This window comes from Phallusia mammillata, chromosome 8, assembly GCF_965637545.1.
Source record: "Phallusia mammillata chromosome 8, kaPhaMamm4.hap1.1, whole genome shotgun sequence".
Taxonomy (NCBI): Eukaryota; Metazoa; Chordata; class Ascidiacea; order Phlebobranchia; family Ascidiidae; genus Phallusia; species Phallusia mammillata.
The window spans coordinates 1130989-1150829 of record NC_137259.1 but is presented as its reverse complement, the minus strand read 5'-3'; the positions used below and the strand labels follow the sequence as shown (position 1 = coordinate 1150829).

Here is a 19841-nt window from a genome sequence, read left to right as displayed (position 1 = left end):
GATAAAATCTCCAATTAAACTTAAGTGTCTTCATTTTGTGGTATATTCCAGTTATACGTTGGATATGTCGAGAAATGTTTGGGTAAATGTTAGCATTCACTTATCGCATACTTACAATTTCCCAGATAATACAACGATTCTACTCTTACTTAAAACCCCTATTTCGTCCAGTGGTTTGGAACAACACACATATAACGCCCTAAAATGTTACACATATTACGAACGTATCAAGACATCAACCCTTCATCAACGGTGTTGTTTGGACGCGTTCGGAACTATTTTAATGTGAACATTTATTAGGCATTTGACCATATTAACCCCCATTTTAAGTGAACGCTATCAAGCTATTAATCATATTACACCTAAAATAAGTAAAACAAACTAAATAAATCAAGTATATCTGGTTTATTATGCTGACATCGAAACAGTATACATTCATCAAAGTTTGGTTACAGCAAAATAGGTTGGAAAACAGTTTTACTTAAAGATTCGAGAAAAATCAAAAATAATATTGGTGGCTTGGTTGTTTGTCGTTATCTATAAGTGGTCTTCTATATTCATTACAAAAATTCAAAAGGCCTGAAGCAGCTGCATTGATTCTTCACGTAACCCTCTGAAATAGACAAGTGAGTGTCATTAGTACCAAGCGTTCCTGGCAATTTCATGTGTAGCATGTTAGCTTCATCCTTACACAGCAAATTAAAGGTTTAAATTATTACTTATTTCACGCCGACAACTGCTAAGTTGATAAAAAATGTATATTTTGGATTGCTAGATTTTGAGTAAAGCAGTGGCAGTGCCTAATTTCCCTGCTCAAGTGTTTTTATGTCGTGCTGTTAACATAAAGGATTTGTAGGGGTGAGCAACCAAGTGAGCGGATCAAATTACTCACCAGCTTCACACTCGTCGAAACACGCGTTACAATCATTACAATCCGGACATTTATTCCGCATGCACGTATCAAAATTACCAGGTGTCACTGCAACAATAAAAAAAGTTTTTAATCTGAAAACATCCAGATCATTGCTTGGTGGATGAAAACTATAATAAACCTTGATGGCATTAAACGTAAGTTCAAAACATTAGGTCATTCGTATTTCTAATATTCTTTTTTTAATATTAAAGTAATTAATTTGCGATTCTGAAATCTCTAATCAAGAGCCTTTTTCAATGTAAACTAAAAAAATGTAACCTGCGGTGGGATTCAAACCCACGACAGGAGCTTATCCGCGGCCGGCTATCTCCAGCATTATGTAATAAAATCATTAAGCAACAATTTGTGAAGGGCTGCATCAATGACAACGTTGAATTGAAGGTAAATTCACCTCTGCAGAGACCAGCGCACTTTGAACACGGGATGGACAATGGGTACATTGGTCTCGAAAACTCGCATTGCAATGCACATACAGTCTTCGCTGAAAAATACAACAATACAATATTGTTTGTTCAAGGGCCCGCACAAAATTCTGATTAATAATTTGCAGTGTTAAGCATCACAAAGTTTTCGTCACAAGTGAACCTATGACGTAATGTGACCGTGACTTCATAATAAAAATTTACCTGTACATTATTAGAGTGATCTATCAAAAGAGGCGTAGCTGCTTTAAAGTCATGTTCTAAGCTTTGAGCAAACGTATGACGTCATTATTTGTGACGTCATCCTGTGTGTCTTGCAATCAAGTTTAAAACAGGTTTTGTGTTTTTACGAACAACGTGTGCTAGGTTTTCGTACAAACGTTTTGGACTGTTTTACAAATTTGCTTGTGATCACTGTTTGTTAGCAAGCATGACATTTGTAGTGACGTAGTATTACAAATTTTCTTACCTGAACAATTAAGGAGACAGTCTCCACAGGCCGGAAGTCGGCTTACATCGAAGTCGCCGGGACACTCAGAGCATGGATCTGCCCATTTCTGGGCGAGGCACTCGAAGGCATTTAGGCCGCCTGGGTCCACTACAAAGATAATATAAGTCACCAAACTGTGTAAATCAAAAATTTTCGAAAACTATAAACTTATTTATCTAAAACAGTGGTTCCCAACCTTTTTGTAGTCACGAACCCCTGTTATAAATTTTATAGGTCAGCGGACCCCCAAAGTAGTCTAGTCTTGTTATGTTTTTCGTTTCTTGCATCACATGTTCTTATACTTTCGCTTTTTGAGGCAGCATTTTATTCAACCCCCACAGTCCTTAAAGAATTAGTACCAGCCACTGCAAGAAATAAATAAATTTTATGGTGTACACTTTGAACAAAGCACTATAAAGTCTATTGTTCATGTGTGTTGTGATGTCACAATGGAGGTAGCAATCACATAAAAATCAAAAAAATTAAATTTTTGATCCAAAGGTTTGATAAACATTTAGCACTTGTATGCAGAATTGTAAAAAACGGTTTGGCAACTTAAAAATTGTTTCCAACCCCCCTAAAACCATCTCACGGACCCCCAGGGGGTCCGCGAACCCCAGGTTGGGAACCACTGATCTACAAGCATAGAGCTATCACATGATAAGCTGCAGACAGTGCACACCGTTTGGACCTAGAAGGTCTCAACAGTGCAGCCGGCGACGAGAAATCGTTCAGCTCATTTGGCCGATCCACAACCACCAGCTTCAGCTCTTTGACGTATTTGTTAATGAACTTATGACGAGTTTGGACCAAGTTATGCTCACAATTTAGAAATACTGCAGACATTAACGTTTAACAAACTTGCGATAAACCGAAAATCGGGATCGCTTGCATTTAAAAAAAAATCATTAAGTTAAACCATATTTTTAAAGAATATTATTTTGCACTTGCTTGAGCATTTTGTGAAGATGTACGTGAGGCAAAACGGCGGCAGTTGTTCCGTCTCCATGTCAGTTAGACAGCTCGTTCCGTCGTAACAGGGACCGCATGGTCGAGAAGTCATCGTCATATTATCGTCGGCGCTTGGTTGCATCATTTCCTTCACCAGTTTTACAGGATCGAATGGGGAACTTGCTGCTGGGAGAGGTGGTGGTGGTTCTGGGAGAGTACCCTCGCAGTAATTTTCTGGCGTTTCTTTGGCCTCCTCTACAAAACAAACGTGAGTTTTTCATTTTCAAGGACAAAGTCAAGCAAGAAGTTTTTACAAAATCGCATGAAAAGTTACAACACGCATATGAAGCGAAAATACTCGTTATGACAGGATTTCACGTTTCAGGGATTTGTATTGAAATGCGAATGTACAAGGCATAGTTAAAACCTTATTTTCTTGATTTTTGTCCTTATCTATCACGTTGAAGTTTGCTGAATGACATTTTGTGTTTTTTATTACGAATAGGAGTCGGAAAAAATATCAATATCAAGTTTGTTAGTTTGCCGAACACCTATTAAAAAGTTTTTGTTTTCAACGACTTATAAAAGACCCAAAAAAATTAGTAAGAAATACAAAATCCCAACTTTGTAAATTCCACTTTGAAACTTACCAATACATGGGCGAAGGCATTTTTTGCAAGCCTTGTTGTAGTTGTTTAATTTCTTCGTACTGATTGATCCACATTCTTTTTTGCAATCTGCGTTTCTTTTCATGGCGCGAAAGACACAGGCTCTTCCAAACTCAGTTTTGAATGGCTTTGGAAAGTCTTCGCCTGTCAGAACAATAGTAATTCTTCCTTTTTAGTTTGAAAACAACAGTACTACAAGAATCGGCAAAACTGGTAATAACTTCGCGTGAAAACAGTTTGAGTGTAAAAGAGATTTGTGTTAATTGATTTAAATAGAAATCAGAAAGCAGACAGATTTGTATTAAGGTTGCGTTCTTGATACTACTAACGCACTACCGGCATCTATTTATATAGTCAATGCAATAATTTGCCATGAGCAAAAACATGCAACATTTGGTCCACAACACGGTATTAAAAATCTTTAACCTATTGTCCCAATACACTTGACGATTACAAACCATATTGTGGTTATTGTTGATCAGTATCGAATTTCACGCTATAGACATAAATACAGAAGCAGTACAGAGATATTTACTTTGTTGTAGCATGACATTAACTGAGTTATTGGTGAACTGACTATTGTACTTACCACAAACGCCTTTGAGACAATCGGTGCATGAGTCGTTCACTGGCAAGTAACACCTGTTCTTGGCGAAACACCATCTTGGGCAGGCTGAAATAGAAGTTCATGAGTTAACTGGATGCAATAAAGCTAATTATTCCTAAGAAAGGTTAACTGAAGAATTCAACCAAAACAATATGCTACAAAGTAAAGGAAAATATTTGGGCTTTTACCAAGATGCCCTAAACAGCAAGACACGTATGTATTGGGTAGCAATAATATCAACCCCAGAAATGTATCTTACCGTTTGTCTGCTGGTACTCTAGGACAAGAGCAAAAAGGAACAATCCAAACAAAACTTTAAACATTTTTTCCGAAGTCAGTTTAACCTAAAAATAATTACTATTTTAGAAACACCGAAAATAAACAGCAGGTCACCATAAACGTAAAATAAAGGTCCGACAGATTTCGTTTAAACATCGTACACTTTTATAGCCGCGCACAGTAGGTTGTATTTATTAGTTTTTCTCTAGCAGTTTTAACTTCAAATAAACCTCTTTTCAAAACTTTGCTTATGGTTCTGAGTTACTTGCTTTACCAAATCAAAGCAAGGTAACGTTTTTAATGGTCATTACCACTCAAAGTGGCAAATAAACATAGCATTTTTAAACCGCCCCAGCACACCAAACCACTTGCCCATGCTGCCAGATAATAACATGTTAATGCTATTGAATATATCAGTTAAATTTTTTTCAATTTGTGTAACAGTCCTGCCTTTTTCGTGTAAATGAGCGGTGCCCGCCAGAGAGGTTTTCATGCGTTCGGCTGCGGAAGATGACTTAGCTTTAGTATTTTATATTCGATTGTCTTCTAAGGCCCGTTCCAAAAACGCAGATTAATCAACGTATCACGCAGGGCTGGCGTGATCGGTAAACATGCTCCTAGTAGGTCAAAAAAATATGCCCGCTAGACGGCGTTTCACCCCACACCTCCGCTATATGGATGTGAACATTTACAACGTGCTTGGCCGAATGGCCTGGCGCGCCTGACCCATATACAGACATAAAAAACCTGATCGGGATTCGTCCCCGGGAGGTTCCTGGGTTCGAACCCCGTGAAGAAAAAAAAAACAAAAAAACATTTACAACGTGCTGCATCCAAGTTGCCAATTCGAAGAATGCGTCTTCACAAAGTTAAACTGTTCCAGGTCTTTAATAGCTTCTTAATCACAACCCAAACCCATATTTATCCGGTTGAATTGGCAGGCGATATCACTGCAACGGCAGCACGGTTTGGTTTGCAGTGTTGCAACAAATTAGCTAATGTATCACATGATTGACAAAATAAATTTCTTTGAATATTTTAAATTCAGTATATAGTTAATTTTATGCTAAGGGAGAGTGTCTGTGAATTTGTTAATGTTTGGAACAACTGAAATGTATTGTTGGGCGAATACTGCAGCAATAAAATGCAAAGCCTGCAAATACCAATTGACTCTTGCAGTCTTGTGGCATGCTTATTGTCATGTGATTGGAAGGGGCGAATCACAAAGGACACATTGCACAGCTAGCTACTCATAGTTTGTTTTCAACATCTAAACACCATGCAAGCTTGCAGATTTACCTTTTTTCCTTTGCCAGGATAGAGCGGAAGATGACTTATTCTCACATGTTTGTGGTGCTTTGTTCTGTTGCTGTTACCGAGCCTGTTTCTTGGAAAATGTATTAATCACATTTCTGATAAGCAATCCACATTTTCTTTCCATCCTTAGTGTGTTGTGCAGAGCTGTGTATTGTTCTATTGCATTATATCAACCAGCAATGCTGCAACTGCAATCAACAAGAACATATGCATATATCCTAAACTTTTTTTGATAACAGTCCCATATAAGCCACTTTCTTTTATAACCTTAGTTGTTTCTTAAACAATGTATTTCATGAAATAACTACCACAAATTGTGGTGCTATGATTTAAAGCTTGGTTATAATAATGTGCTGAAATATTCATGCTATTGGACTTGCAAACTATACAAGTCGCATTCAATTCAGCTATTGTTTGCAAAATTTACTCATTTTAGAGGTTACTGCGCTAAATGGTGGGGCTACATGATAAAACATAACAATTAACAGGTCAAAATGGCTTATTCTACAAAACTGTCCGAATTTTATAAAATGCAATGTTAAAAAAGTTTACCCTTTTTAGTGGGCAAATGGAGCAACTGATTTGACTGCATGAGAAAACTTGACAATTGAGATCTAAAAATGTGCACAAACTGGGGTTATAGGGTGAAACAACAATTGACACCTAACTATGGCAAAATGAACAACATGTCAAAATTTATTCAATTCAAACATTGGTTGAAAATTCACCCATTCTAGGGGGCTAGTGGGGTAAATAAAATCTACATGACCATATCTGTAAAAGTTTCATCCAAATCTTTTAAACAATTAATGCCAAAAGTGCATTGACAAACTTCCACATATGTGTTCCCTTCAGGAGACCGATAATTAAACATATGTCTCTTAATAACATTAAATGCTTGAAATTGGCAAACGAGTTCTATTTATACCCAGTGGTTGCAAGCTGTAAAAAGATGTCAAAGCCCTACAGTGTGGTTTTAAATGCAAATGCTAAGGGCTCTTCCTATTTTACACATACAATGACAAATGAGTAAAACACATGAATCTAAAACTTTGTATCTATACTGGGTCATGCAGCAGTAGTATGTCTGTTGCATTATCATTAAATATTTTGTGTGAAGCAAAGGTTAAACAAACAAACACAATATTAGCCTGGATGGTGATGACCACATGTTTAAAATATGTTTAAAATTATGGACAAAATATTATGCTTTCTAAATGAATTGTGTATTGCATACACTTACTTTGGTTTATGTCAACATTACCTTCAAGTTTTTAGACAAAAGCTTAGATCGTCAGTGTTTTGACTGATGTTGAACAAAAGGAAAGAGAAAAACATCTTAACCCTTCTAAAATGTTTTTGATAGTTTTAAAAGCCTGTTTTTGAAGCAAAATAAGAATTTGCCATAAAGTAAGATTAAGAAAGCCTATTTAAATCTTCAAATCAAAGTTAATTAACACATGACAGTAATGATAATTTCCATTTCCTGCACAAACAACCTACTCCACATTTCAATTTTAATAAAAATATGTAATCTGCAGTCATACAAACTTTTGTTGATTGAATAAGATGACAAAAAACTATGTTTAGCTGTAACATTAAATATATATAAAAAAAAATATGAAGTTAGCATGTCATTCAAATACAGTTTTTATATTATGTGATATGTTGTTGTATTAACAACTGACTAAACTGCACAAAAAATCTAAAAAAAAGGTTTGTGTGCTGAACAGCTTACAGAGCATAGAATATTGTGTCAAAATTTTATTTTTGTATCCATTTTCGTTTCAGAGATACTGCAATTGTTGCCTGGTTTTATGCTGGGCTCTGTTCGGCAGTTAATAATTTTGCAACATATTTTCACTCAGCAAGTACCACTTAAAACGTTTCAAACTTGGACTTTAACATCCTTCTCCAAATGTTTACTGAAAAAGTTTTTCTTTTTCAAACTTTTCATGTCTTTACATATAGAGACTTTATCAAGTGCACATGTTAACTTATCTTGCATGTTAAGAATCATAAAATTTTGGTGAATTGATTTTCATAGGTTTTTAAAGCACAGATACAAAACACAAAGAATATAACCATAGTAAAAATATGATTTTGTAGTTTGTATATTTGGTTGCACACTAAGACACTTTTACATGGACCACTAGAGTTTTTTTTGGCTAATGTTGCCTATAGAAGTACATTGTTTCAAAAACCACTGGTTACTTTATTTAAAATAAATATACAGTTTGTCAGCACACCCTGGTGCAATACTTCAAGTATAACTTCAGAATTTATTCAATTTTGATGCAATGTTAATTATGTAGAATCTGTGTTAACTCCATTTTTGAAGAAAACACTTAAAAAACAACTGCAATAGGCAGAACCACTTACTCCAGGGAATCAGTTTTTTGTTTCTTGTTTATTATGATGAGACACTGGGTGAGACAACAGCAATGGACACAATAATTACACCGGCATTTTTTAGTTACAAGTTTACGACATTGTTTGTGCAAAAGTTTAAATGCGACTGGTAAATCATAGATAACTGATGGTTAAATTCTATACTTCAGAGCCCGTTTGGTGATAAGTATTTTACACTAACAAATACTAAATTGATGCAAAATGAATTTGGATGTAAAGTAAGGATAGTTTGTGGTCAACAGAATGGAACTTTTTATGTTCACCATGGATAATAATAGCCATCAAAGCAGCCACAGCGATTATTTGTATATTTTTCTGAAAAAGACAAGATACTATTACTACAGGTTTACTACAGAGGCTACCAGTTTTACAGTTAGCAGAATTATTTAGGGATACAACTTAAATTTTCATAATTCTTTTTGTGATTATCTGTCATTCTAGAAATGGAAATTGATTCATGTTACTCACCGGCTTCACATTGAACATAACATTCATTGCATGTTATACATTCAGGACATCTGTTTTCTATACAGCTATCATAATCACCTCCCAAAGCTGCAGAGCAATAAAAAACACAACATTATTTTGTTTTTCCCCAAAAATCGTAAAACATGAGTGAGTTTGGCAAGACTTTAATTAGACATGTGGTATGATAAATGCTATTGAAGATAGTTAAGATAACCTTTAAATTTACTGATGTTCATATTAAAAGCAAGTTTTTATTCTGGTACATTGATTGGTTTTTGTGATGCAAAAGTGATTGGACAATTACACCAGTAATATATTACTAACCTCTACACATGGCTGCACATTTATCACATCGCAAGCCCTTTGGATAACATGCTTGTTTATGGGTACAATTTTTTGCACACTCAATCTTCTCTGCAATGTAAAATGTTTACTATAGTAAAACCTGTGTTAACTGTTATTAAAACCAAAGTTATACAATAATGAGTTTAAGATCTTAACTCAGCTGTCATCTATTTTCAAGATGGTTTCTTTAAGTAATTAATGATGTCATAAGTATCAACAACAAAAAACAAGTTTGCTTGACATATACCTTCGCAAGTCAGTAGACAATCACCACAAGCCGCTAACCTTTCCAACCAATCAAGAGGGCATCCTGAGCAAATATCAGCCCAATTTATAATAAGACATGCCAAGTATTCCTCCTCCGTTTGATTATAGTCAGCAAGAACTGAAAAAAGTTAAAGTTTTGTAACAATGCCCAAAAGATGTTTGGCAGTTCATAAATGAGGAAGTGCAGATGCATTTTCTAAGTTTGAAATAATGACATGAAAAACACTAAACGCTTTATGCATGCTTTACATTGCAAACAAGTAAACATAACAAACACATTTATACTTACGTTCACATTTCAGCGCAATATATCCAAGGCAATCTATAGAAATATTTTCATAAAATTCTTCAAGAGTAGGGCAATATGTATCATTATAGCATATGTCGCAACCATGCACAATTCCATGTTCATCATCACCACGATCACCATTCTTCTTTTTCTTGAATGCCATTTTGATGGGATTGGTTGGCTTGGGAGAAGAAGCATCTTCTGACATGTTTTTGTGTGGAACATGGCCATTACAATAATTTTCGGGATTGTCTTTGGCCTCAGCTAAAATAAAAAAATTTTGGTAAGATCTGTTTAAATGTGTCCTATTTTTTCTGACGAATTATGATAAAAAGAATTTCGCAACTATTCAAGTTCAAGGGGCATACTTAGTGCATTTATTTGTGCACTTTAGAAATTGGGTTGTTATAAATGTTTAACAAAAAATAATAAAAAACCCACAAATGCACATGTCAAGGCAGTCATCACAGGCATCCCTCTTTCGTTTCAGTTGTTTGTTCGTCATTTTTGCACATCGATTTTTGCATTTGTTCTTATCTTTCATCGCTCTGAATATGCACTTATTTCCAAAGTTTGTCTCGAATGAATGCTCAAACTCTTCTCCTGTTATAAACAAAAATAAGTTTAAAGTGAGAAGCAAACTGTCGACATTTAGTAACATACCACAAAAGTTTTTGAGACACATTGAGCAATCATCGTCAACTGGTGGGTAACATCGCTTCTTGTGAAAACACCATTTTGAGCAAGCTGTAACAAAAAATGAAGCTGAATAATGTAAATTACAAAAACAAAACATTTACTAACAATTTGCAATTTCACTTTGTAGAATAATGACCAACATAAAAAACACAAATGCAAACTTTATTGTGTGATTGTTTGATTTCACCTGAAAAAATGAAATAGTTTAACAAACCCTTTATGCTGTTTAAAGTAATTTAACACTTTGGCAAGCAAAATTTTTTCAGTTACATTGTCACAGCAATGACACCACCTAAACAATGGTAAACCCAGTAAACTGTTTCCTCCTTTTATATCATCTTTCTTTTTTTTGCAACCTTGTGGAGGAGGTTGTGAAAAACAGCTCCACGCTCCAAAAGAGGATGCTGACTTATCTATTGTTCTTTGTGTAATTGTTTCAATAATGTTGCAGGTTCTTGTTACATTACCACATCATTGTTACTGGAAATTGTATGGTTGCACAAACATCCTTCTCTCAGAGGTTAAGCTGAGCAAGAGGCCCTACATTATGCAAACAAACACCCATGACATTAAACCCAGCCACATTTTTATTTCTTAAACTCTCTTCTCTATCTAAATTTCCCAACCCCGTATGATTCATTATGTGGGTTTGAAAGTGTGACTGATGCCTCCTTCCTGGAGTTAAAATAAGACAAATTTGGCATAAAAGACAAATTGGCTCAGGCAGAGTCAACAGCTTTATAAAAAGCCAGATAAAAAGACCTGAACAGGTTTTAAAAGGTGGGTCAAACAGAGGTTTTTAAGAGGTGGGCCAAACAAATAACCTTATATTTTGTAAAAATAATGCCAGGGAACATACGATAAACATAAACAAGCATACAATTTTTGTAATGAGCATCAAGGCATATCGGCCAGTTAATGATAGTTGTATTTTGTGTCGTAAACTTTTGCAATTTATTGTTGAAGTATCAACATAAAAAGGTCTATGACCTCAAATTAATCCACAGTGTCACATGATAAAAAAGGAACCAATCACAGAAAGACACATTGCACAGGCAGCCAACCATTATGCAATCCTGCACCTTTGTTACCTCAGTACATGGCGTGAGGTTAGAGCTTTACCTTTTTTCTCTTGCCAGGATGAAGCGGAAGATGAATTATTCTCACATGTTTGTGTGGTTTGTTCTGTTGCTGTTACCAGGCCTTTTTCTTCGAAAATGTATTAATCACATTTCTGATAAGCAATCAACATCCTCTTTTCACCCTTTGTGTGTTGTGCAGAGCCCTGCATTGTTTCTTTTGCATTTAATCAACCAGCAATGTTGCAATCAACAAGAACAGATGCATTGAAGTAAACACCTAATTCATTTGGGGTGTCACTGTAGAATCTACAGTGTAGATCAAAACAAGCCTGTTCCGAAGCTTTGCTTTTTGGCAAATCAAGTACACATGTTTAATTGTTGGTAAAAATAAACACTAATTTTCTGGTTGAAGCACTTTTATCCAGTAGCAACCCATGTGTCATTTGCTTGCAAATTTATGGTGCATGCAGGATAAAAACAGTTTCTAAAAAGATGTGAAGTCTGGGAAAATTGCAATTAAATATATTTAATATTTGATGCTACAAATTCATGTTTTGGGAATAACAATACAAAACAGAACAAAAAACAGCTTACAAAGAATACAATCAAATCAGTTTAAAGTGACAGTTTTTTTGTTCTTTTAAGGCAGTGGTTCTCAAACGCGTACCACCTGACAACTTTTCTATCGTTGCATACCACCTAAACCAGAGGTTCGAAACCTTTTTTTGCGGGCCCTTTTAAAAAATGTCTGCGGACCCCCAACCTAAAAAAAATCTGTTTATGTTTCTTGCATTATGCGTTATTATGCCTTTAATAAATCATTTTAATTCACTTTTACAGTCCTTTAATTTCAATGAAGGTTCAACAAAACAAATCGATAAATTTTCTGGTGCATGTAACTTGACACAACGCTTGCCCCAAAAACTTTATTGTTTATGTGTGTTATGATGTAACTATAGGGAAAACAATCATAAAACGTAATTGTTCTTGGCCCGATTAAGGTGTGATAACCAGTTTGCACTTGTATTAGGATTGTAAAAACGGTTGAGAAACTAAAAATGTTTTGCTGTTGGTCAATGATACTACACGTATTTGCCTTCATGGACCCCCTGAAACCATCGCACTGACTTCAGGTTGGGAACCAGTTACCCAAACCCTGTTTGGATGGATAGACCAAGAAACAGGCCTGTTTTCTCAACTTGGCCAGCCTATTTAGCAATTTTAAAAGAATGTCCAAAACACGAATTTAGCCCAAACCAGGGCTAATCAGTTAGGTCATTTGAGTTCCAATTTTAGATCGGACTCAAATTAGGTAACACAGAAAGTACTCGCGTACCACCTGAAAAGTTCTGGCGTACCACTAGTGGTACGCGTACCACAGTTTGAGAACCACTGTTTTAAGGTGTTCAAAGGCAGTGATTTTAAACTTATTGGACGTCCCAGTCACTGGTGTATATTTTTAAAAATGGGATATTGTTGTCACTTTATTGCCAGCCTCTTGAAGGGATGATAAGAACCAAGTGGTACTTCTTCTTGCATGAGTCATGTAACCATGATATATTCGCATCTGAATTAGCTGAAACGTTTGGGTTGGAACTGCTAAATAGAACACTTTTTTGCCTGTCTGCAGAGCATGGCTGTTCCCTACGAGATCTTGGGCGTGCAGGACCAATATGTCTCACAGGCACAACCAAACATCAACACTTGGTGGTATTTATTGCTAAACACACTGCACACAATCTTTATGCACAACAACTACATCCATTTTTTCATGGCATCCCAATCAAGTTAGGTTCATAATCAAATCAAGTTTGACAGAAATGAAACTTTTATATCGCTTCTTTATGAATAAATTAAACAAAATGTGCAGATGAATAATCCGAACATAGCTGCTAAGAAATTTCTGCATTTTTTGTTTTGGCCCGCTTTTTCTTTTTACGGGTAATTCCCTATATGGTGCATTATTTATTTGTTTGTGCCATAGAAATCCAGCTTGTTTGCCCGTGGTTCTGATACTATGTCGAAAAAGGTTCACCAGGCATTTTAAAAACGCTTCTTCAATTAACAAAACTTGATTTATGACTTAAAACAACAACATAATTGAAACATTTACCCAAATCACTTAAGTTGCTCGTTTTAAAATACATTTGAACTTTTTTTATAGCTGTTTTCGTTTGTTAGCGGCTCCATAAGCTTGCCTCTGACGTGAAGACGCGAGTAAAATTGGTTTTAATTAGTTGTATTATTCTGTGTACAAGAATGTTATGGTACATACGATGCAGTTCTAAGAAATTGCAATTCAATACCACCAGTAACCCTTCTTTTCTGGTATGCAGGTGCATTCATTCTCAATAAAGTCATCTGCAAAAAATCGACTCATTTAAAGAGCAAGAAACGCAAATGTTTGTATGGTTTGACGAGCATTGACTTAACTAAATAACTAAAGTTATGCAACTTTACAAGGGAGTAAGCACTCACCAGCTTCACATGCAATGTAACAACTATTACAGCGTGTACATTCTGCTTGGCAGTAGGTTGTGTTGCAGTCTGCTATGCCTGATGCTGTAATAGACAAAAACATTAGTGTACACTGGAGTGGGTTAATACAGTGGTTACATAAAGTAATAGCAACAATTCACTCCAACAAGCAAATGTTTTTGCGAAGGCAAAAAGGTTTAATATTTCTTTACAAAATTTAGGCTTGTACATTTTTTTACTAGTGTAAGGCATTTTGGAAATTTTCCAACGAAATGGAACCGTAGTAAGCCAGACCCATTAAAGGCATCATACTGAATCAGCCGGTCTACTAGGCATTCCCAGACATGATAATTAAGGCAAAACGACTAGAAAAATCAAGCCTGTGGTGGGATTCAAACTTGCATGGGTCATGTTCCCAGTAAAAATGTATTCATCTTTAGGTAATCAATGGTCGAACTGGCTATCCCGTGCAACGAAACTGACATGTGCAGCGTACAGACATGGAAGACAACGGTGCTTGTGATTCGACTTTCACTACTGAGCCTGTGTAGCTCAGTGGGTAGAGCGCGAGTCCCGGAAAGACTCATGTCGTGAAACAAAGTTGTAAACTGTTGTAATACAGTTAAGAAGAACATAAATTCACAACTGGAATCAATATACTAACGTTTATTTTTTGTTATAAAGCTTCTCTAAACTGCTTTCATGGTAACTAGTTTCAGCGAGTAAATTTCTGTGTTGTTTACCCAAAAAAATGAACAAGTATAGAGGCACGTTGCTAAAGTTGGTTTCCTAACATGTTCAATGTAATCAGACGACGCATTTACCTTCACACAGCGCCAAGCAGTAGCCACAAGGGATGGTCATCGGGTATTGGCCAGTTTTTGGGCATTCCAATGCGCATTCCACCTTGGCTGCACAACAAAATAACATGGTGAAAAGTCTCACACAGGTTGAAACGTTTATTTCAAGGTTGAAATCAGTTTGGCTTTAGTTTAAAAAACAAATATATTTCGCTTATGCAATTAAGCATCTTCAGTTAGGTTGGAATCGTTACAACATAGGTAATATATTAGGAATAATTCTTAGTATTAGTAGAAAGCAGTGGTGGGATTCAGCCGGTACGCACCGGTTCTGTAGAACCGTCTCATAAAATTTTATGAGATCAGCGAACCGGTTTGCATTACTGGTTACTGTCAATGGACTTTCTGTAACAGAACCGGCTGAAAAATATGGCTTTTGTGATAGAACCGGCTGACAAAAAATTTGAATCCCACCACTCGTAGAAAGTATTGTATTTGTTCCCAGTTTGTGCCGCAACTGTATTTTAATTCATGAGAATTAACATACATAAGGTTATTTGCTTCTTTTATGTTTTTACGGTTTATGTTTTGTCTACAAAAACCTCTTTGCTTAGAATCCATTTTCTTTTTGCATTACCCTCATATTAAATGGATGAAATATAGATCGAAAGCATTCATCATTGCGAATTTAAGGTATGTGCGAAACCTAAGCTACGCTTTCCGTTCTTTATCTTACGTTTGCAAGCATCCAAGCAATTTTCGCAGTTGTCCCATCGAGTTTCGTTAAAATCTGGGCAACGAGAGCAAGAATCGCTCCACGCAGTTCTGATGCAGCTGATATTCCAAGTGTTCATGTCTTCGTCTGTTGAAACAAAATAGTAAAAATTCATCCTGCACAACTATGGGGTGCCCACGATAACCGAAAAAATCCCTCGTTTTCCCGATTTTTTTGAAGATAAATTTGACAGAAGACAACTTTAAGTTGTTTCACACACTAAACCCGCATACATAAAAAAAACTGTCTACTTGTATTTGACCTCTAAGCATATCAAATTAAAATTTAGAGGTCGATTTAACCTGCATGGTTAAGAACTTCGAACACGAATTGATTTTTAATTTTAATAAACGAACGTAAATGTTACGTCATTTTTGTCAACAGTTGTGAATATAACTTTGTCCGGCAAAACGTATAACCGTGTGACGCAACAGTTAGTGTTCCATTGCGTGAGGTCAATTGCCTGCTTACCGTGCATGTTGCAATTATTTTGCAACTTGCCTCGTGGCATGGGCGCCGGCACATAGGGGCAAGAGCCTTTCAAACCATCAATGTCAAAACCCCTGTAGCCAAACTGTCGGTATGTTCACTATACTGCGTGTTGTAGTGCGATTGACGCTTTATATACTTCCGTTTTTCCGCAGAAGAAAAGCGGAATTGACCATACCATTAAAGCGAATTGTCGTTGATTTGGTGTCCGCGTTTTTTATTGAGCCACTTTGTGTAACGCTTTCGTGAAAGGGGGACACGCGAAAGAAACGCGTTAATTTAATACGTAATAATTGGACTTGTTTTCCAGTATATTTGAAATCTGAGCGTCTCTGCGGGCCGCACAAACTTTAACCAATAGGCCACGTTTGACCCGCAGGTTGCACACCCCTGATTTAGAGCAAGCATTCCAGTCATGTAGATACAACAGCTTCATTTAAGTTTTAGAGCGACAAAGACTCTTTGGCGCCACTTGTGGCAATAATATATTATGCGCACAACGCCATTTCTGGTGACTGTATTGGAAATATTGCTTTTTCTAGTCATGTTTTAAATCTAAACCAACTATAGCTCATCTGACATCTGTCTTCCTTTATCCTTAAAAACCGAATCAAACCGGTCCACCAAGCAATATGTCGTGATCGCTAGTCTACAGGAACGTACAGAGCTGATCGCAGTTTGAACATATTCAAACGCTGTATTAGGTTTAAATTATGTCTGATAGCTAGAGTGAGTTTACACTTATGTTTTATATATGTATAGGCAGTGGTGGGATTCAAATTTTTGTCAGCTGGTTCTATCACAAAAGTCATATTTTTCAGTCGGCTCTGTTACAAAAAGTTCATTGACAGTAACCAGTTATGCTAACCGGTTCGCCGATCTCATAAAATGTAGTGAGACGGTACCATAGAACCGGTGCGAACCGGCTGAATCCCACCACTGTTTATAGGGGTCGTGGTAAAAATAAGAAAAATTGCTTCACTTATAGGGTAAATCTATACTAATAACACTAAGGCATTTAGAAAATCAACAACAGCAGTGTACAGTACAGGTGTTGTTACCAAACTGTCATCAGTGGGAACGGAAAAAATATTTCCGGCAAAACACGAATTCGAACTCCCCTTATGCTGCATTAGCGTGCCGCACACACATACAATGGCACATTGTGCGCACCTGATGTGTACGGAAATAAATCGGAAACGCTATTGTCGGTTTGTGTATTAAGCTTTGTGTCGTCACTGCGCATTAGGGAACCGTGTGTATGCATTAATGTGAAGCCTGGTACAAAATCGTCTTTCTAACGATAGTTTACAAATTTATACACACGGGTGGGTCATTTTAGGGATGTTTTTGAATTAGTATTACTACTGCTCTTGACAATAAATCAATTGGGTCAATAGTTGCGTTCATTCCCATTTTGATAACGCAAAAAAGTTTTAACTGTCCACCGGGCAAGCGCACTGCCTTTATTTTGCAAAGCTTTCAAATATTCCCGCTTATTGCGAATGATTTTGAACTGTGCAAAGGTTGTTACACATTTGAACGGGATACTAAAAATAAATTAAATGTGTAATGTTCAATTATTTATTTCCACGTTAAAGTTAAATGCAGAGCCAGGCGCTTTAAGTCGGCTACGGGCTGAAGCTTGAATAAAATTAATTGGCTTGATTCGGGCCTGACTTTACACTTGCTCACAATTGCGTCGTAATTTGACCTTGTAAATCTAACTTTCAAGCCTAAATAGGGTTTTAGTGTACAACGAGGAAAGGCGTCCGGTTTCGATTATAACTGGTTAAAACACTTATACCTAAAAAATAAAAACATTTACCCATCAACTGCTCGGGGATCTTGCCACAAGAAATCTCCACATAATCACGACAGAACTTGGGCGCAGAATCGAACAGTTCCTCCAAAGTTGGGCAGGTTTGGTTATTGACACAACCCTTACAGTAGCTGGGACCTGATTTGTATTCGGGCTCGAAACGGTCGTGGCTGCGTTTGCGTCTTGCCGTCTCGTCCTCAGCGTTGCAGAATGTACCAGTGTCCTCAGCTTCACCTGATCACAGATCCCAAAGGTGTATTACAAGCGTTTGTTAGCACGTTAGGTTTTGAACCAGTGTGAAGGTCAACTATTCCACTCTAAGGTGGAAGGTACTGTGAAGGCTGGATTAACCATTAGTTGAGTTGAGTTTATTTCGCTTGGTGAAAGAACACACAGCGACAAAATTGCACTGAACAATCACTAAGCTGTAAATAGCTGCGCAATGTTAAAACGTTGTGGAGCGCAAAACAATGAAGATCACAATTGGTGGCTCGTAACTAAACGCGCTGCAGCTACCCGTGTTACAAAGCATTATGTGGCGGTAGCTCACCAGAGAGTGAGATTGGCGCAGGGATTGAGTTTGAATGAAAAGGGCCATGGTTCGGGTTTAACTACACACACGGCCCCATTTTCTCCGCAATTTAACCAACTTGTGAGCCCCAGTGACATAACGCTTCAACGTTGGGTAGCTATTTCCGACTTGGTGATTGTTTTAGTGCAAATGTGACGCCATGTGTTTTCACCAAGCAAAATAAACTCAACTCAACCTTCAGGCCTCGAGGTTGTGAAAATAAAATCGGGTTCGGGTCGGGTTTCGGACTGTGTTTGGGGTTTAGACCCGATTTCATGTTTGCTTACAACCATTATTTGAATCCCACTCACCAATACAGGATCTGAGGCACTTTCTGCAACTGCGACTGCGGGATCTAGCTGTCCAGTAAGACTGGGATCCACATTGCTCGTAACATTCACCGTTTCCCCTGAAACAATCAGTTGAAGTTCAGTTACAATTTAAGATTATATTAAGAGGGAAAGGGGTCTATGGATAGAAAGGTTGAGTACTAGCGCACTGTGATAGTTGAAATAACGAAAAACGTTTTGGTATCGGCTTTGCTAAGCATGTGGTTATTAGTTTGTGGCAACTTTTTTTGGTTTTACACCTGACGTGACAAAAACCAACAATTTAAGACATTAGAAACTTTTTCTTACTTTTTTCGCAAGACTAAACATTTTATGTTGCAAACAAAGCTAGAAAAAAGAAGTTTTGGCAACTCAATCAGACAGACATTTACTTCCAGCTTGACCGGGATGCGTATTGGATGCAGTTGTATCCGAAATAGGAGTCGAAAGGATCGTTAAAGTCTTTTCCTGTCGCGTAAAACAATATTTTAGCCGATCGTTGGTAATCAGAAATAACTTTTTTGTGCTAGAATTTTGTACATCACTGGTACTTTCACTTTAATGTAGGCTTCTAGAATTTCTAGTCTTGTTTCTAGAAAGTGTGCGTTTGTTTAACCACGTACATGTGAAGAAAAGTCTCTTACACTATCCCAAAAATTCAAATTAGCGGCCCGTTTTTGAACTCTTGGTTTAAATTAGGGATAGAAGCCACAAAAGTGATTGCAAACTTACCACATGCATCTTGGAGACATCTTGTACACGTGTCGTTGCCAGGTACTTGACAAGATGTGTCCGTAAAGCACCACTTATCACAGTTGCCTAAAAGCAAGTTAAGCATTTAATATTTGCGTTTTGCAAAAAGTGTTTTAGTGACTCTGTTTTGGGTTATTTAGTGGCATCCCAATTAGTGAATGTTTGTAGTTATCTCAACTGGCATTTTTATCTTGTTGTTGTAATATTCAGAGCATGCTTTAAAACAAACTTACACACGTTTTTAAAGCAAACACTAACGCAAAGCCTATTCAGCAGCAGTTATTTTGGTAACTCTTGTTAGTTTTAATGGAATCCCAAGTAGTTTATATTCATATATTTCACTCTGCTCGGTTAAGTACCGTGAGATATAGCCTGATATACGTTTTTTGCATTAAAACAAACTTACATAGCGGTTTGTAAATTATTTTTAACACAGACACCAACGCAGAGCTTTAATACTTACTTTTGAAATAGAAGAAGCCTTGAGCTTTCAAGGTGCCCAAACACAAAACCAGTAACAGTTGTTTCAACATGATGAAACGTTTGTAAATCAAGTGTTCAGAATTTACGACACTTTTTCTACTTTTTCAACAT

The 19841-nt window shown here is 36.7% G+C and overlaps 3 protein-coding genes across 3 annotated transcripts; all 3 read right to left on the bottom strand.

The window, feature by feature from the left end:
• Window positions 1-390: 390 nt before the first annotated feature.
• On the bottom strand, window positions 391-6796 carry LOC145205388 (uncharacterized). Its single transcript, XM_080078105.1, has 10 exons — window positions 6221-6796; window positions 5651-5856; window positions 4332-4416; window positions 4055-4138; window positions 3448-3609; window positions 2798-3052; window positions 1826-1954; window positions 1326-1415; window positions 893-979; window positions 391-613 (listed from the first exon to the last, which is right to left on the bottom strand). The coding sequence occupies exons 3-10, from the start codon at window positions 4393-4395 to the stop codon at window positions 561-563; spliced, it is 924 nt and encodes a 307-aa protein (XP_079934231.1). The 5' UTR covers window positions 4396-4416; window positions 5651-5856; window positions 6221-6796; the 3' UTR covers window positions 391-560.
• A 1170-nt stretch (window positions 6797-7966) lies between these two features.
• LOC145205406 (uncharacterized) lies at window positions 7967-11340 on the bottom strand. The gene is made up of 9 exons (XM_080078127.1): window positions 11271-11340; window positions 10254-10335; window positions 10113-10196; window positions 9891-10052; window positions 9450-9713; window positions 9141-9278; window positions 8873-8962; window positions 8549-8635; window positions 7967-8395 (listed from the first exon to the last, which is right to left on the bottom strand). Exons 2-9 carry the CDS (start codon window positions 10288-10290, stop codon window positions 8340-8342), a joined length of 918 nt encoding a protein of 305 aa, XP_079934253.1. The 5' UTR covers window positions 10291-10335; window positions 11271-11340; the 3' UTR covers window positions 7967-8339.
• A 2122-nt stretch (window positions 11341-13462) lies between these two features.
• LOC145205281 (uncharacterized) lies at window positions 13463-19831 on the bottom strand. The gene is made up of 9 exons (XM_080077968.1): window positions 19711-19831; window positions 19227-19313; window positions 18887-18962; window positions 18477-18574; window positions 17601-17828; window positions 15245-15370; window positions 14533-14619; window positions 13709-13792; window positions 13463-13591 (listed from the first exon to the last, which is right to left on the bottom strand). The coding sequence occupies exons 1-9, from the start codon at window positions 19778-19780 to the stop codon at window positions 13530-13532; spliced, it is 918 nt and encodes a 305-aa protein (XP_079934094.1). The 5' UTR covers window positions 19781-19831; the 3' UTR covers window positions 13463-13529.
• Window positions 19832-19841: the final 10 nt, after the last annotated feature.

Excerpts from the sequence above, each read along its gene's own strand:
- LOC145205406 (XM_080078127.1), bottom strand. The coding sequence starts at position 10,290 with ATGTTGGTCATTATTCTACAAAGTGAAATTGCAAATT. Across the intron at positions 10,053-10,112 it reads GTGTCTCAAAAACTTTTGTG|GAGAAGAGTTTGAGCATTCA; the intron begins GTATGTTACTAA and ends TGTTTATAACAG. Across the intron at positions 8,636-8,872 it reads ATGTGCAGCCATGTGTAGAG|CTTTGGGAGGTGATTATGAT; the intron begins GTTAGTAATATA and ends ATTGCTCTGCAG.
- LOC145205281 (XM_080077968.1), bottom strand. The coding sequence starts at position 19,780 with ATGTTGAAACAACTGTTACTGGTTTTGTGTTTGGGCACCTTGAAAGCT. Across the intron at positions 15,371-17,600 it reads GATCCCCGAGCAGTTGATGG|ACGAAGACATGAACACTTGG; the intron begins GTAAATGTTTTT and ends TTGTTTCAACAG. Across the intron at positions 14,620-15,244 it reads TTGCTTGGATGCTTGCAAAC|CCAAGGTGGAATGCGCATTG; the intron begins GTAAGATAAAGA and ends TTTGTTGTGCAG.
- LOC145205388 (XM_080078105.1), bottom strand. The coding sequence starts at position 4,395 with ATGTTTAAAGTTTTGTTTGGATTGTTCCTTTTTGCTCTTGTCCTAGAG. Across the intron at positions 3,610-4,054 it reads TTGTCTCAAAGGCGTTTGTG|GCGAAGACTTTCCAAAGCCA; the intron begins GTAAGTACAATA and ends TTGTTCTGACAG. Across the intron at positions 614-892 it reads TTTCGACGAGTGTGAAGCTG|AGGGTTACGTGAAGAATCAA; the intron begins GTGAGTAATTTG and ends TGTCTATTTCAG.